General features: G+C 32.8%; 1 protein-coding gene across 7 annotated transcripts; it reads right to left on the bottom strand.

The window, feature by feature from the left end:
- Positions 1-253: 253 nt before the first annotated feature.
- On the bottom strand, positions 254-9,567 carry LOC127120883 (uncharacterized). Of its 7 annotated transcripts, none has more exons than XM_051051465.1 (12): positions 9,360-9,561; positions 7,031-8,539; positions 6,736-6,960; positions 6,334-6,398; positions 5,643-6,230; positions 3,652-3,855; positions 3,167-3,334; positions 2,720-3,028; positions 2,498-2,577; positions 1,882-2,245; positions 1,515-1,727; positions 254-679 (listed from the first exon to the last, which is right to left on the bottom strand). In XM_051051465.1, the coding sequence occupies exons 4-12, from the start codon at positions 6,367-6,369 to the stop codon at positions 350-352; spliced, it is 2,292 nt and encodes a 763-aa protein (XP_050907422.1). In that variant the 5' UTR covers positions 6,370-6,398; positions 6,736-6,960; positions 7,031-8,539; positions 9,360-9,561; the 3' UTR covers positions 254-349. The 7 variants fall into 7 exon arrangements, with proteins under 7 accessions (XP_050907422.1, XP_050907423.1, XP_050907424.1 ...); XM_051051466.1 differs by having other exon boundaries at positions 7,031-8,529; XM_051051467.1 differs by having other exon boundaries at positions 6,334-6,401; positions 7,031-9,561.
- Positions 9,568-17,956: the final 8,389 nt, after the last annotated feature.

The following is a 17,956-nucleotide window of genomic DNA, read 5'->3' as shown; positions in this document are numbered from 1 at the left end:
AATTTATATGCACTCTCTGTATGAAATATATGATAAAAAGAATGCATAATCAAAAATGGTGTTTCAAATAAGTAGTAATCGTCTATAAAAGAATTTTATTCACTCACTTGTGGACAGTGAAACTAATTATCCGTCTCTGTCCTACTATTAGTGAGAAGTTATGTTTCTTTTTTAAATTAAAACCAATTGTGTAATCACCATTACAAAGTTGCTATTAGAATAAAATAATTAATACTTGATTAGAAAGAGGGACTCATTTAATACTTTACTCCATTCATTCCTTTTGTTACATTCCTTTTGTTACAATGCATGGTTTGTTTTTATCAAGACTAAATACTACAAAAATACGTCAATGAAGTTCCGTAGTCCAGTCAAACTGTTTCCACTCTTTGGAAAAGCTAGTGACTGCTTGCTTCTGTACCTCCAGTGCGGCATACCTTTGTCGTCTGTACATATCTTCCTCAGGTAAATGCAGCATGCCTCTAAGAACATTCAATCCGAGGCTACTTTTGAAGTCCTTTTCATCGTCAATGACATGAACAAATCCCTTGTTTAAGCCAAATTCAACGTGAAAATATGGAAAATCCTTGGGAATTGAGTTGCGCAGACCCTTTTGACTAGTATCAATCAGTTTTTTGGCATTATGCTGGCTCCACTCATCTTCTGCTTCATCAATTGCCTGTGATTTAAGTCATTTTACAAACCAACAGGTGAGTATATGGTTTGAAACAATAGAAACAAAAACAGAAAAGGAATAATGAATAGAAAGAAATGTGCAGTCAACAATAAAGCATTACAAAGGATCTTTTTCACTAATAGCACTGGAACAATAATCTCAAGTGAAAACTAGGTAAATGAGTGATGGCAGAACCATCTTTCTAACAAATATGTTCCATTTCTACAGGTTTGCATTCAACTAAGTTTTAACCACATATGGCACACTCATCAGAAGAACATGCATGATAAGGGTTGTGCAAACAAGCTTATAAACTGAATGGAACTACACCCAAAAATAAAATAAAGCAATTTTAGCTGATCTAGAAATTAATCCAGTTTTATAAACGGTGTGGTTAATTGTTTTCTATATGGGTGTCGTTTTAGGCTTAGAAAAATCTCCCATTAGACCACCTTATGCCCAATGAGTGTGAAGTACACCATGGAAACAAAAATGAAGCAGATGCACTCCACCTTTTCACTATCAAATTTGTGGCTCATTTGCACTATATAATTGATATTTCATCCATGAAGGACATCCTATGAAACTGAATAGATAATTTTAATCATACTAAAATCGTTTTAACAAGTTACTCCCCAAAAGTTGGTAATCATATTGTGTCAAAGGAAAGCTGAATAATACTTTTATGTTGGCTTTTAGAACACAACGTGGTAATACAATTATGTGCAGCCTATTAATAGTTCATTTTAACGATGCATAAATGAAAAGCATGAATTATGGAGAGAGACAAATATGAGAAATGCAGAACTACAAAATATAACAAAGTTTAAGATCTGACCTTCTTAAAGTATAAAGGAGCATCTTTAGCAATATCTTTGGGTAAAGGAATGCACTCAATCATACAATGGCGCCGTTGCTGTGCCAATCCCATCACAGTTTCAAGAAACACCACTTCCTTATCTTGCTTTGCAAACATCATAATTAGGCATTTCTTGAAGTTTCGGATTTCTACCCACACATTATCATCCACAGTTCTTGTAGCTGATTCATGCTGCCATATTGATGATAAGAAAAAGTTGCATGAGTCAATAAAATAAAAATAATGAAGTTTTTTATGACATAAAAAACAGACTAAAAAATCAGTTCATCAACTTTAAACTCATATTAACCTTTATAAATCTTATAGTAGAAGAAATTAAACTCACATGAATGGGTAGAATACAACAATGACCAGGAACCAATGGCTGCAACTGTGGCAACATAAGATATGTGAAATTTGCAATGGATACAACAAGATGCATAGGCCGTTTTGGATTCTCTAGACAAAAGAGGCAGCGTTCTTTCTGGGTCAAGAATCGATTTGCATTCATCTTATTTGGGATATTCTTGGGGTCTTCGCCTCCTTGCTTCTTTCTACTCTTTCTACTTGGACCATCTTCAAAATCATATTCATCATCTGCTTGAGTGTGAACCTTAAATTGTTTGTTCTGCATTATATTGCGAGCAAGATTCATATCGGCATCATCCTCGCCTTTGTTCTGTTCAGTAGATATCCTTTGCATAGCATACCTAGAGTAAAGTGAAATATATGTATAAGGTTGTAGAAACCAATACTAATTGATGGAAGACACCAACATGTTTCAGAACTTATAAAGAATTTATTTTTGAAAAAACCAAAGACAATATATGTCACTATGTTTTGCTGCAATACAAGAAATTCATCTTAACAGCAATGTTTTCACATCCAGAAGAAATGAAAATATGTGTGGGGATTAAGGACTTCAAAAAACATATACACAGAGTTCCAAGATAGAAAAATACCTTCTAGAACTTCCCTCAGCTCTTGATCTAATTACATGATCTTCGTTTGTCTGCGTTGTGTTCAAAACCTTCGCTTCTTCCTGCCCACCAAAACAATAATGGAAAGTGAACAATTTAATCAAAATAATCATGAAACTAGAAGGATAAGCTTTTGTAGACAATATATTAAGAGGAAAACTAAGTCGAGAAAATAAAGCACACTCTCCCATCTAATGGTCTTACCATTAGTTTGTCAGCTTCGTCATTCTTTCCTTTCAAACGAAGTTGCATAGCCTTGGCTGCCAACTGGTTTGCACTCATCTTATTTTGTACTGCTACTGTACTTCCTTCACTGGTTGTGCTTACATCTGAGTTACCACTCACCTTACTGACTAATTCCCGCATAAAGCTTCCATCATTAGCAAATTTATTTAAGCTAGATGCTGCAGCCGCAACGATCTCAGCACCCTCAGCTACCACAAACTGGCTTTTGCGCTTTCTCCAAGATAATGAATCTTGCACTTTAGGCGCTTTCATTTCATGGTGCCGATCCTGTTGACATTTGCAAAATTCAGTTAAGTACAATGAATATATTTCATAAATGAGATTCATACCCAATATAATTTATTGAAAATAGAATCTGTTTAAAAAATAAAAATGCTATAGTTTTCTACTTGTTCTCAAAGTTACCCTTTTAGAATCTCTTGGGATAGGCTTTTCAGAATCTGGTGAATTATCCTCAGCTACCCTTCTTTGTCTACTTCTAATAGCACGTAGATGAGCTCGGGCTGGGGCAGCTGCTCCTGATGCAACAGATGCAGTCAACTCACCAAGGGAACCCCACCTTTCTCCCACAACCTGTACATATCCACATGGTGAATGCATTAATAACTATTGAAGCGTAATTAAAGACAAAATGGTAAATAGAAAGTACGGGAATGAATCTGCTTTGGAGTATGAAAAAGAGGAGACAATTCTCCTTACAAAGGTTTTACCATTCTACAAACAAAGCAAATGTTCAAATCCTAAATGCTAACAATTCAGAGTGGTCCTTCCTCTACCCTCCTAACAGAATAAATAGAGTGGTCCTTCCTCTACCCTCCTAACAGAATAAATGGAGGAAAACTACTACAAAAATAGAAATAAAAAATATCTGAAAAGCAAGTGCATATAACCTCTTGAAAGCTTCGTCCTTCTCTAGCTGCTTGCTCTTGTGCACGCTTTAATGCTTTAAGTCTCCAACTTGCTCCTCCATCCCCAACAAGGGAAGATGATAGAAGTTTGCTTGCAGCAACGTTAACTCCGTCACTGTCTTCTGGGTAACCACTTCCATCATCCTTAAGATAGGGATTCAATTCCCTAGGATTTGTCTTCTTTGACTAAAAAATGAAGAAAAAATATATATTTAGATTTTTCGTTATGTTGGCCATGGGATTAAAAGATCAAAACAAGCTGCCCAAAAATTGAAAGCATTTAAGATAGACCATAAATGAACATACAGAAAACTTGTTAGAGCATGGGAATGTTGCTATTCATTAGTCATTCAAACATAAACATACAAAGATACATGAAAATATTAAAAAAAATCCTCGCATAAATAATATTAGACAAATGAATATAAACTAACTCTCATGCAGAAGAAAGCCATAGATTCAAATCATACTTCAGAAGGCTAATGCTCCCTAAAAGCCAACATTGATACCTTTTTCTCAGTTTTTGGATAACATATTTCATCATTTTTTCCATTTTGTAAGAGTTCAATCTAGAATGCTTTATTTTTCATTCTAGTTTCTTTCTGTTATTCAGAGTTGTGTCGGCAAGCACCTCTGTTACAGCTTTCTAGAGTTAGTTACATTCAGTTACAAAGGGTGTATGTTAACCCTTGGTGGGTGTAGCTTACATATACCTACTTGAGTCTCATTTTGTTATAATTAATCAAAACAGAATTTCACAAATTATTCTAGAATGCATTTCTTCATCTTATTCGCTATTTCTAAAACATTTACTTATTAGTTATTCTTTCTATTTAATCACTTAGTTTTCATCATTTTCAAAAAATATTACAATGAGTGATGACAATACAACAACATGAAGGGGAGCCTTGGCATAAGATTTGAAGATATTATCATGTCATGTGTGACTAGGAAGTTAAAATTATTGATTCTCAGTTTCTTTCTGCACACATGTCCAAACCATCTAAGGTGGGACATTACATTCTTTGCTACAAGAAGTGCTACCCAAACTTCATCTATTGTGATTTTATTCCCAACCCTACATTGTCTCGTATAACTAGTCATTCATTTGAACATTCAAACAATTGCCACAATGACCTTACTTTCTTGATGAATCTTTATTACCGCCCAACAATAAGCTCAGTGTTGACAATGGCAGATGGCGGTCCATGGCAAAGAGCCACCGAGCCAAAACCCTGCAGTAACACCAGACATATGGCGGCACCATATCTGCATATGGCGCCACCATATCGGCATATGGCGCTGCGGCACTGCCATCCTTCACATATTTTGGCCATGGTGGATAGCCTAAAACCCACCATTGATATCTGCCATGGCCGATACTTAACAACAATGGCTCTATATAGTGTTACGGGTCTTAAGTTATATTACAATACAATTGTCCTTTAATATTATGTGGTATGTTCTATCACAAATCACATCTAAAGCATTTCTTTAATCTTTAGTTCATCCATACTACTTGAATCCTATGGTTTACATCTTTCATCTCAAGGTCAATTTGTATGATGTATCCACATTCACATTACTTAAACTCTAATACTTACGCTATGGTATATTTTCTACTTTTTACCTCTAAGATAGTATTTGTGTGCATTGCACTCCATATATGCTATTTTAGTGATGAGTGATGACCATACTAGTAAAATATTAGAGTTTGTCAATGCTTACTTTCCCTGATTTTTTTTATCTTTCCCTTCTTTACCTTTTTTTCATTTCTCCTAAGAAATAGCTTGAAAATGACGCCAACGTGTTTTAATATTATAAAGAGAGAAGTCATTACAAAACCGAGAAAGAAAAAAACAGATAACAATGAGGCTTCCTTTGAGGACACAAAGATATATCAAAATAGCCTAGACATGAGAATTAGACAAGTAAACAGCTGAGGGGAAACAGAATTTTATACTAAGACGTACCTCCTCAACTGGAGCTTCTTCTGGTAATATCTCATTTGTTTCTGAAACTGCAGGCCTCGTACTTTCAGACCTAAGCATCCAATCCAACCCCATTTCTTTTCTAGCAATATCCTTCTTACTTGTAGAATTGGCTGCAATGTTGGCAGCTTCTCCTTTGATCTTGTTCTCTCTACTCCTACCCTTTTTCTTCTTTCCTTTCCTTCTCCTTTTCTTATCATCCCGGTCGCTTTCACTTTCGCTTGTATAAAATGAAGAATTCTCATCAGATGAGTACCGCTTCTTTCTAGATCCCTTTTTCATCTCATCCAACGCATCCTCATCAGACGAGATATTCATATAACTCTTGTCCTTTTTCTTCTTTCCTTTACTTTTCCTTTTCTTATCATCCCGATCACTTTCACTGTCGATTGTATAAAATGAAGAATCTTCATCCGATGAATACAACTTCTTCTTTCTAGAACCTTTTATTCTATCAAGCTCCTCCTCATCAGAAGAGCTATTCCTAGGGCTCTTATCCTCTTTCCTCCTACTGTCTGATTTCTTTCTTTCCTTGGAGACAGAATCCTTATCTAAGTCCCGATCTTCTACCTAGCACAAAGCAGTGGATAGAAAACGAAAACAAAGTCAGACCTAAAATTAGGATTGAATAACAAAAGTGACAATATGATCGAAGTATTGTTACTCTACAAACCTGGTCACGGGGAATGAATTTCACCCCAAAAAGCATTTTTGTAGATTGCACCGCCTTACAAATGCCTGCTTAATGATTAGAAAAAAACACCAAATATCATAAGGGAGTGTAATATTAAAGTATAAAATTGGACATGAACAAGGAAATAGCCTTAAGGAACAATAAATATCATAATTGTTAGTACATGTGAATGAACCAAACCCTCAGTGGTGATGGAATATACAATTCATACAAACAGAATACCTTTTTTTCAAATCAGAATACAATAGATAACAACAAACTAAATCAGAATACAATTATAATTAAAATACAATAGATAACAACAAATTGAATTTGAATACAATCATAATCACAATAACAATAACAGATAGAATATAATTAGAAAAGAAAAAAAAACGTTACTTGAGGGAGGCGATTTGGAAGAGATGCAGCTGCGAAATCTGAGGCCAAAACGGTGGGAGGATGAAGCCAAATTGCAGAAAAAGAACCCTATTCTGAATTGGGGGAAACAGAGAGCCCTAATTTGTTATGACGTTAGATTTGAAGTAAACGCGCGTCGAGCTTGAAGGAGCTTATTTATTTTCACACTGAACTTAGTCTCCTTCTTCTCCTTAGGGTTATAGCTCCCTGGTATTCAAAAATACAAGCTGGTAACAATTAATCAAATGCAATCAAGAGAAGTGAAACAGGAGCCTACCTTCAGAGCGATGGCTTGGTCTGGGCGTCGTTGCAACGAAGAAGATGAAGACATACGAGAATTCCAGAGATAACTTCACTGAGGTAATTGAATCAAAATCCTAATCCAATGCGGTCTTCTTCGTCTCCTTCTTCTCGTGTCTTAGTTTGTAGGTCCGAGTCGTTGTTGTTATGGATTTGCATTGCGTGAGAGTGAGGTTGGAGTGTGTGTGTGTGTGTGTGAGAGAGAGAGAGAGAGAGAGAGATTTGTGTAAAATGAAAGGTGAATCCCTAATGATTGGGGATAATGATGAATTATATAGAGATGGAAGGTGTAACAGAAGGGAAATATGGTCAGGGGTTAGGGCACCGTGGTTAAGTGATTTTGTGAAGTGGTTTTTAGAAGTTTGTTAACACTGTTAAACCTCTGTCAAATGCAGTTAGAGTTTGGACTTGAAGTTAGTTATTAGGATGAAAAAAATTAGTCAGCTTGGATGGATTATTATTGAAGGTTAGTTAGAAATGAATGAAACATTTATATTTCAAGTTAATTATTTAGATCTTAGTTAGAGTTGTTAGTATGAACTTTTGTATTTGAATTGTAGTTAATGAATGAAACAGTTAGTCAGTCTGCTAAACTTATTTTGAAATGTCAGTTGAGAATGTATTGGAAGTTTTAGTTTGTTTGAGTTGAAATTATTTGATTAGTTAGAGTTAATACTAATGAGATTGGTTGTCATGAACTTTCAAACAAGAAGGATGGTTAGCTTCGGTTAGGATTAGTTTGAAGGTGCAATTAGTTAGTGAACTTGAGTGTGAATTGATTGTTAATGTAATTTGTTATATTGTACTTGGTTGTATCAAAAGCCAAGTTTTATGAATTGTTAGTGATCAAATGTAAATGGAACTGATCAAATGTTAATGTACTGAAATGAGTAGGATGGGAATAGAGATGGGAATTTTACTAAACTCTATGAATAGAGATGAAATACTTTGAAAAATTGGGTCAAACATCCCGTATCCAAAGATATTCAGAATAAGGATGGGAATACTCCCTCTCATTCCTTCTCCACTTCCTAAGGTTCGTGGCGCACAATTCTAATCGTATTTTTAAGTGTGTTTGAATTCATTTACAAAAATGATTTTAGTCTTATATGGACAAAGAAAGAAAATTTGTGGGAAGAAGACTTGATAATTATTCAATTTTAATTGCACTAAAGTCTACGAGTAGAGATGAATACTTTGAACCATTGGGTGAGGCGTTCCGTATCCAAAGATATTCAGAACAAGGATTGGAATGCTCCTTATCATTCCTTCTCTACTACTTAAGGCTCTTGGCGCACAATTTGTATCACAATTGACAAGTGTTGATGGGAGAATCTTTTTGCTATGCTTGAATGATGAAGCGTTGATCCAATCTTGATGTCTTTCATGATGATGTCTTGAATATGAAGTGTGACTTGAGTTGATATCCAGTGTAATGCCAATATAAAGGACTAATCCTATCAAGTGATCAAGAGACTTTTGATCACTTGATTGGATAGAGAAATTAGACATGTGTCAAAGGACTACTTGATCAAAGATAACTTTCATCAATAAGTCAATCAGGGGTTAGATCAAAGTATGAACAAGCACATGAGTTTTTATGAATTCTAAAAACCCTAAGGAAAAGTAAAGTGTCATCATACTTAATTTCTACAGATTAATCTAAAATTAACATGAACATATGTGTTATTATTTTTTTTTCAAAGCATGGATTAAATGGTAAAGACAATTAAATACAATTATCTAAGTATATCATGATTTTATAAGTATTTTCCGTGGTATTAAAAATCAACAAAAATTCTAAAGAAAGAGATAAAAAAACAAACAAAAAAACATATGATGTAGATGGTATGCCTGGGATGGCAGGGTGTGTCATGTAATTATGGATGCAGACCCATGCAACAAGGCTCAAGTTTGTTGTTGGTAAATTAGTTCAGATCAGGGGAGTGTAATAGCAATGCGCATGGTGTATTAGCAATTGTTGTGGGGTTGATAGATTGTGAGCCCAAACGAAACTAAGCAAGGATTGAGGGAGTAAGGATCCGAAAATTCCACCCTCTATCCTACATTGTTATGTTTGTCTCTTCTCCTTTTCTTATAATCTTCAAACCGTTTCCTCTAATTTCTCATCCAAATTTCAAATCGAAACAAACACCATATGAACCCTAAGTTTCCAAATCCAAATTAAATACCATACAAGCCTAATTCAGACTCAAAACCTTAGGGTTATAGCTCCCTGGTATTCAAAAATACAAGCTGGTAACAATTAATCAAATGCAATCAAGAGAAGTGAAACAGGAGCCTACCTTCAGAGCGATGGCTTGGTCTGGGCGTCGTTGCAACGAAGAAGATGAAGACACACGAGAATTCCAGAGATAACTTCACTGAGGTAATTGAATCAAAATCCTAATCCAATGCGGTCTTCTTCGTCTCCTTCTTCTCGTGTCTTAGTTTGTAGGTCCGAGTCGTTGTTGTTATGGATTTGCATTGCGTGAGAGTGAGCTTGGAGTGTACGATATATATATATATATATATATATATATATATATATATATATATATATATAAATAAAATATGGTTTCACATATTTTAATTAAAACAAACATAAATAAAATATATTAAAAAATCTGAATTTTTTATGCAAATTCTATGATTCTCAAGTTCACGTTAACTCGTGTCTACGCAGGGGATATATGTTTTGGTGGAATATGGTTTAAAACGCGTATTTGTTTATCAATTAGGTTAAAAATTGGAAATTAAAAAAAAAGTTAAAAATAATAGTAAATTTATGTTAAAATAATAATAAATATAGAATATAAAATGTAAAGAGTAATATTATGAATAATATGATAAAAAAATATTGAAATTTATATTAGATAAATCAATCGTTTTAGTTTTTTTATAAATAAGACAATAATTTTATAAGAGAGAAAACAATTTTAAAATATACACTAATTCTATTATTCAATATTTGGATCAATAATAAAGTTGTTCCCGTTTATAACCTTATTTATTTATGGTATTATTTTTTCATATATAAATATTATTTAGTCGATAATTTTTTATTATTCGATAAATTTTTCATATATAAATATTATTTTTGTTTTGATATTATTTAAAAAAATTGAATAAATAGTAAAATTCTTTCAGTATATAAAAGTATTTAAGTCAACAATATAATTTTTTTCTCGTATATAAACATTATTTTTTAAAAATATTTATAAAATTATTTGCAACAATAGTAAAATTGTTTCGTTTAGCGAACCTGTACATAAGTACGGGGTACGTTTTAGGGAGGGATATGATATTGGATGAGCATTTGTTTGTAGATTGTAATACAAATAGAAAGTTGAAAAAAAATTAAAAATTATTGTAAATTTTAATTGAAATAGTAATACATGTAAAAGACTAAATATAAACAACAATTTTATAAATAATATGATAATACAAATTATAGAAACTTTTATTTAGTTTTTTATAAATAAGAGAATTATTTTATAAAAGAGAATACAATTTTAAAATATCAACTCAATCCTATTTAATAGACTCCCTAAATTGTTTTCACATATTTTTAAAAAATAAATAATAAATTTCTATTATTCAATATTTGAAGCAATAGTAAAGTCGTTCCCGTTTATAATAATAATATTTTTTTCCGTATATAAAATATTTTAATCAAAAACGTATTTTTTCCCACGTATAAGTATTATTTTTGTTTTGATATTATTTATAAAAATATTTGAATCAATAGTAAAATTGTTTATATAAAAATATTTGAATCAATAATGTTTTCTTCCCGTATATAATAATTATTATTATTTTAAAAATGTTTATAATTTTTTTAAATCAATAGTAAAATTGTTTTCGGTTATAACAATAACAAATTATTTGTATAAATTTGTTTCCCGTATAAAATTATTTGTATGATACGCGTAGATAAAGATGATTGAGTAAATATTGATATATCTAAAAAAACTTATAATAATTTTAATCTTTACAATGTATAATACAATAAATATTTTATGTATTATGCATTAGTCATAATCATTTGTTCTATAATAAATCAATTGTATTTTTTTTGTCTCTAGATAAGTTTATACATATATTAAGCATAAATATTTGTTCTATTTCTTATTAGATCGATCTATATGAATATTTGTTTGATATATATATTTTAGCAAACAGTGACTTTTAAAATTCACTTTAAAGTTTCAAGTTATAATATTTGATTCAAATTGAATTGTCATTATTTATTTTTCTTTGTTTTATCAAACTCGAATTTATTTATCTTTAATGCATAATAAAATGTATTGAATCCAAGGTTATGAAAATGAACCTTAAAATTCAAATATAAAAAATATTCAATGTTTCATTAAATGAAGTCATTCATTTTAATTTTCTTTTATAAATAAGTCAACTATTTTTTTTACACAATAAGTCAATAATTTTAGAATAGAGATAATACAATATTAGAATCGAGACTATCTTCCTGGTTCATTCACACAAAATTTATAAAATCATATGATTTTTCTTAAACATAATTGAATTAATTTTAATTTCAATTAAAATAATTCTACCAAAGTTCCACTTCATATTTTTTTACTTACAAATAAAAAAATAAATTTAATAATTTCAAGTTTATTTCAAATAAACTAAGACAAACGCTACATCTTCTTTATTAATAAATAATAAATTCGCAAATTATATAACAATTTTAAATTGTAACATTAATTCGACAAATAATTATTAACAAAAACAATACATCAAAGAGAGAGAAACATGCATCAAAATCAATAAATAAAAGAAATTTTAACATTAACCAATGAATCAAAAGAAAGGTTAGACCTATTGCAAAAATAGAAAAGAAATATTGTGATAAATTGTTTTATTAGTGTAGCTCAGTCTGAAATTACTATATTAGGTCTACTGCAAAAATAAAACATTAAAGTGTATTAATTGATTGACATGAGGATGGAAAAGGTACATTATTACTAACTTAACCATTAATCAAGCATAATAAAAAATACATGAAGATGAAGTTACTCTACCATCTAGTCTACCGTCATCATTAAGAAACTAATTTATAAAAAATTTGAAAAGAGGAGGGAAAATTTTGGGGTCCGACAACAACAACTCCAATCCTCTAGGAAATCTGATAGGAACCAATAAAACGAGGAGTCAACTTCTTAGACTTCAAGGCCCTTCCATTACCAATCATATGTGTGACTCTCAGAACACACATGATTGCCCTCTCAGAATTCAAGAGTCTTCCTACGCTTATTGTGATAACTCTTTTCCCTACTCTGTGATGCTTTCATCTTCTTTGGGATGACCTTCACTTTCTCTGTAGTTTGTTGCACAATCTATGGTCCAAGTATAACACTCTCTCCAGACTCATACCAGCACATAAGAGTCATACACCTCTTCCCATATAACGCTTTGAATGGTGTCATTCCGATACTTGAATGATAAATGTTATTATGTGTAAACTCGACCAATGGAAGAAAATTGTCCCAAGCACCCCTTTGCTCTAAGACGCAAGCCCTCAAAAGATCCCCTAAATATTGGATAGTCCTCTTAGTCTGACAATCGGTCTATGGATGATAAGAAGAACTCAACTTCAGCTTGATACCCAAAGCCTCATGTAAGCTCTCCCAGAATCTGAAGGTGGATCTCAAATCTCTGTCCGACACAATACTTGATGGAATACCGTGAAGCTTCACAATCACAACAATGTAAAACTCAACCAGCTTATGTAACGAAATATTGATCTTAATCGGAATGAAATGTGCCGATTTAGTCAGCCTATCCATGATCACCCAAATCACATCAAACCGTTTAGGGGTATTTGAGAACCCAGTCACAAAATCCATCGTTATATTGTCCCACTTTCATACGGGAATATCCAATGGTTGCATCAGTTCATAAAATTTTTGGTGCTCAATCTTCGACTTCTGGCAAGTCAAACATGAATAAACAAATTGTGCACGCCTCTCTTCATTCCTGGGCACCAAAACATTTTCTTGAGGTCTAGGTACATTTTAGTAGCCCCGATATGAATACTTAAACTTCTTTGGTGACTTTCCTCCAAAATGGTCTTCTTAAGTTTTGGGACATCAAGTACACAAACTATATTCTGAAACTTTAGGATCCCATTCTCGTCAACTCTAAAATCTCCATCTTCACCTTGGTTAACTGATGACAGACGATCAACTAAGGCTACATCCAATTTCTGACTTTCTTTGATCTCATAAAGAAAACTACTACTAAACTTCAACATGCCCAATCCCACACTATCTGCAGTCACCTTGCACATTAAACTGAAGTCTCTAAATTGCTTGATAAAATCCAATTGCCTAACCATCAACGTTGCCATGTGCAAGGACTTCCGACTCAAAGCATCTACTACAACATTGGCTTTGCCGATATGGGAATTTGACCCAAAGTCGTAGTCCATCAAAAACTCTAACCATCTCATATGCCTCATATTCAGCTCCTTCCGATAAAACAAATACTTTAAACTCTTATGATCGCTGAATACTTCGAATCTAGAACCATACAAATAATGTCTCCATAACTTCAGTACAAATACCCCAATTACCAAATCTAAATCATGAGATGGGCAGTTCTTCTCATGAACCTTCAATTGTCGTAAGGCATAATCTATAACTTGCCCATTCTGCATAAGCACGCCACATAATCCCATCTTGGATATATCATAATATACTACAAAAGGCTCCTTCAAACATGGCGATATTAATATTGGTGTTGTAGTAAACTTCTTCTCCAGTTCCCAGTAATTCTCTTCACATTGTATATCCCACACAAAGGCTTAACCCTTTCGAGTCAACCAAGTCAAAGGTATAGCTAACTTAGAAAAGCCTTTGATAAATCTTTGGTAGCAACCAACCAATCATAAGAAACTCCTGCTCTCGGTAACTAATTTCAGAGCCTCCCACTGTAGCATTGTATCTAGCTTAGAAGGATCAACCACTACACCACCGTTGGAAATCACATGACCGAGAAAATTCACTTCTTACAACCAGAACTCACATTTGGATAACTTGGCATACAAATTATTCTCTTTCAAAACTTGGAGTATAGTACGAAGATGCCTAACATGATCTTCACCCGATTTTGAATACACCAGGGGCATTTGACACACTAAACGACATCACTTAATACTCACAGTGATCGTATCGTTTCTTGAATGTAGTCTTCAGAATATCTTTATCTTTCACTCAGATTTGATGATAGCCCGACCTCAAGTCAATCTTACTAAAAACACAATCCCCCACTAACTAATCCATAAGCTCATTGATTATGGGAAGAGGATACTTATTCTTACTAGTTACCTTGTTTAGTTGATGATAGTCAACATACAATATCATATTGTCATCCTTCTTTTTCACTAACAACACTAGAGCTCCCCAAGGTGACACAATTAGTCTGAAAATTTTCTTTTCAAGCAGGTACCAAATGGCGCCATCGACATTGACACATACATTCTATATGGTGCCATCGACACAGGTTTAGTACCAGGTACCAAATTTATGGCGAACTCAATCTCTCTCCCGTGGTAGATCAATAATGTCATTTGGAAACATATATGGAAATTCAAACATTACAGGAAGATCAATCATTGTCGCTTTACTTTCAACTTTCAAAGAAGCAAACATCGCAAACCCTTGGGCTTCATCTTTCAAGAGTTCTTCCACTTGGCTAGCAGATATGAACTTCAATTTTTCCTCTTTGAACTCAGGAAATTGCATTGTCTCATCCAACAACCTGCATCTTACAATCAGCGGTATGCTGAATCCACCCTCCATACACGAACCATCTTAGAGAAGCAGGAGCTTCTCCACCACTTATTTCAACCCGCTCCTGTGGGAAAGTAGTAAGAAAATAAACGAGCACTGATAGTGTGTCACATGCCAGGGAACAAATAAAAAAAACTGGTCAGACGTACTAACTTGCTCAAATACCACTATGTAACACCCCAAACCCCGACTTACACTATAGAAGGAAAAATTGTATTATTTAAGAATGTTACTTCACACAAAAACAAAATAAAAACGCACTCGTTCCCAATGTTACAGACCAAAGTAGACGACAACCAACTAAAAACAATAAAAGAAAAAAGGAAGAAAACTCCACGAAGTCTCCCATTCACAAGTGACTACTCCTGCTGAGTACTTGTACATTAATTTGCACACAACCGTCAAAACAAATAAGAAATGGGTGAGAATAAAATCTTACAAATGTTAACAGTGAAATTTAGCAAGATAGTAAAAACGAGTTCATAAACACATCATTGACACTCGACAACACAATCAAAGTTAAATAATAATGTGAATGATAATGAAAATTTCACCAACTCCTCATCAAAATGCAGTTGGTACCAAGTCTTTAGGATCAGATGTATCTAACTAATTTACCCATGTCTCCAATTCCCATTGAACTGTGTCCCTCTCTAGATGTGAGACCACCATAGTCTCTCTCTGAACCAGGCCATCACTGGACCGAAGTCCTACCTAATTCCGAAATAAGTGCATACATGATCATGTACAATGTAAACATGCAACATCATCAACATCACCAACATCGTAACTTCAAAAAATCACAAACAACAAAAACATCATTAAAAAGTTCCCACTCTTGAACCTATAGATCGCCAATCATAAGCAGTCATTGTAATCCTTATGGATTATTATTCATCATAAATCGCCAATTAAGGTCATTATTGTAATCCCTCCGGATTACTATTAATCAAAATCGCCAATTTAGGTTGTCTTTGTAATCCCTCCGAATTACTATACTAAAAAATATGGTTTAAAATAATTTTAATCATTTTTCATCAAAAAGGGAAAAGTTATATCATTACCCCTAACCCTCGACTCATCAAAAAATTTCAGGGAAACTCAAAATATCTCAAACCTCACAATTCTAAAAAAACAACCCTAGAGTATCCCAAAAGTACTTTAAGGTACCCAATTGCTCGAATGGTAAAGGTTCACAAGTGATAACTCTACTAAGCATAACATCGAGTTATTTTACTCAATTTAGTCAAAAGTGACCCTAAGGTCACCAAAAGGTTTTTAACATTAAAAGTTACTAGAAAAAACCACTCACGGACTCCCAAACTCGGAAAACTACCAAAAATGCTCGAACCCGAAAAAAATGCTGAAAACGCTTGAACGCTCAAAAACCGTCATCGAAATTGATCGATCACCGCTGGCGGAGCGTGATGCGACACCCCTTGGCCTCAGCGGCGACAACGATCCTGAAAAATCTTGGGTCACCGCCCTTCCGGCGCGGTGCGACTGTCGCGCGACCCCTTCATATAGCGCGACTCCTCCGCCGCCACCACCACACCAGTGTCGCCCGACAACCTAACCTTTCTGGCGTCGCCGCGACTTTGCGGCTATCGACTTCCCCCGCCCTAGACCGATTTTTGATTTTTAAGTTTTTGTTAATGGGGTAGTATGATTTAAAATATTTTCCTATTACATATATTTAAAGAAACACTCGTAAATTATTGTTTTGATAGGTAGTAGTTTAATTTCCTTCCCACTATATTTTTAGTTCCTCAATTCTCTATTTTAAGTATTTTTACTATTAATGTATTTTTTCTTTTTGTAAATTTTAATAAAGAAACTGAAGATTCGTGGAAAAGACCAAACTATGTGTAAATCATCCTAATGAGACGAATTTCATAATATTTATTGTGAAAATTATGATAAAGACGCAAGAAGAGAGGTAAAACACAAAGAAAATAGGGAAATCAAAGAAAACTACAAAAGACATGCAAATCGCAACATACCTATATCTTAATTTTTACATTGACATAAATTCAACTTCAAATGACCAAAACGAAGTAAGCACAAAACAACGATGTGATTCAAAGTTTATTTCTGAAGTGCAAATACAATTACGATATCAAATTCATAAACCAAAATTTAACGACACAACACCATAAGAGAAAATAATATCTTTTAATAAAAACCCACAAAACCTAATATATTCTTCAATTTTCATCCCCAAAAGTTCAATATTGTATTAATCTAATTCAATAATTTTAGTTAGTTTCACGCAATGACCAAGAAATTGAAACAATGAGCGAAGTATTGAAAAATTTATATACCGAAGAAATTGTGTTTTGATTTATTTATGTAATACTTTTGATAAATTTTTTTGAAAATTTCAAACTTTAGGTATATTTTGTCTTGGTTTTGCAGTTAAAATAAGAATTCTATAATTTGAGTTTAATCATCATCAAAGAAGATGAAAAAGTTTGTGTGAAGCTTAAAAATATAGGAGTTTTTAATTTTTTTTTATCGTTCTTTAGATATGATTGGTCATTGAGAGCTTAATAATTTTTAAGATTGAATTTAAGATTTAAATTCAGTTTTGTAAATTTTTTTTTTTAGTATAAAATGTTGTTGTTGTTGGATCTAAGTTAAAATGTAGATAGAAGGAGATGAAGATTTGTTGGTATAGAATATTTTTGAGTATAAAATATTGCTGTTGGATCTAAACACAAATTAAGAAAAGAATTAAGATCTAAAAAGAAAACAAAGTTAACCAATAAAATAGTTTTTAAAATATATAAAAGATTAAAGTATAATACTATTAAATAAAGTTATGATCGCTGAAATAATAAAGCTAAAACAAAATTAAAAATACAAAAGTCAATTAAAATTAAAATAGCGAGGCGCTGGCTCGCTTAGGCTTGTGAATTGTGATAGCGTTTCACACTCAATATACCCTTTTAAATGGGCAATAAAAGTAAAAGTAAAAATAATTATTAATAGCCTTTTAAATGGGCAATAAAAGTAAAAGTAAAAATAATTATTAATAGATAAAGAAATATTACCAAAAAATTCAAACCCTGCTTCAAATT

The sequence above is a fragment of the Lathyrus oleraceus genome, chromosome 2, assembly GCF_024323335.1.
Source record: "Lathyrus oleraceus cultivar Zhongwan6 chromosome 2, CAAS_Psat_ZW6_1.0, whole genome shotgun sequence".
In the NCBI taxonomy this organism is placed as follows: domain Eukaryota; kingdom Viridiplantae; phylum Streptophyta; class Magnoliopsida; order Fabales; family Fabaceae; genus Lathyrus; species Lathyrus oleraceus.
The sequence above is the reverse complement of the archived record's forward strand: the minus strand, read 5'-3'. Positions and strand labels throughout refer to the sequence as shown.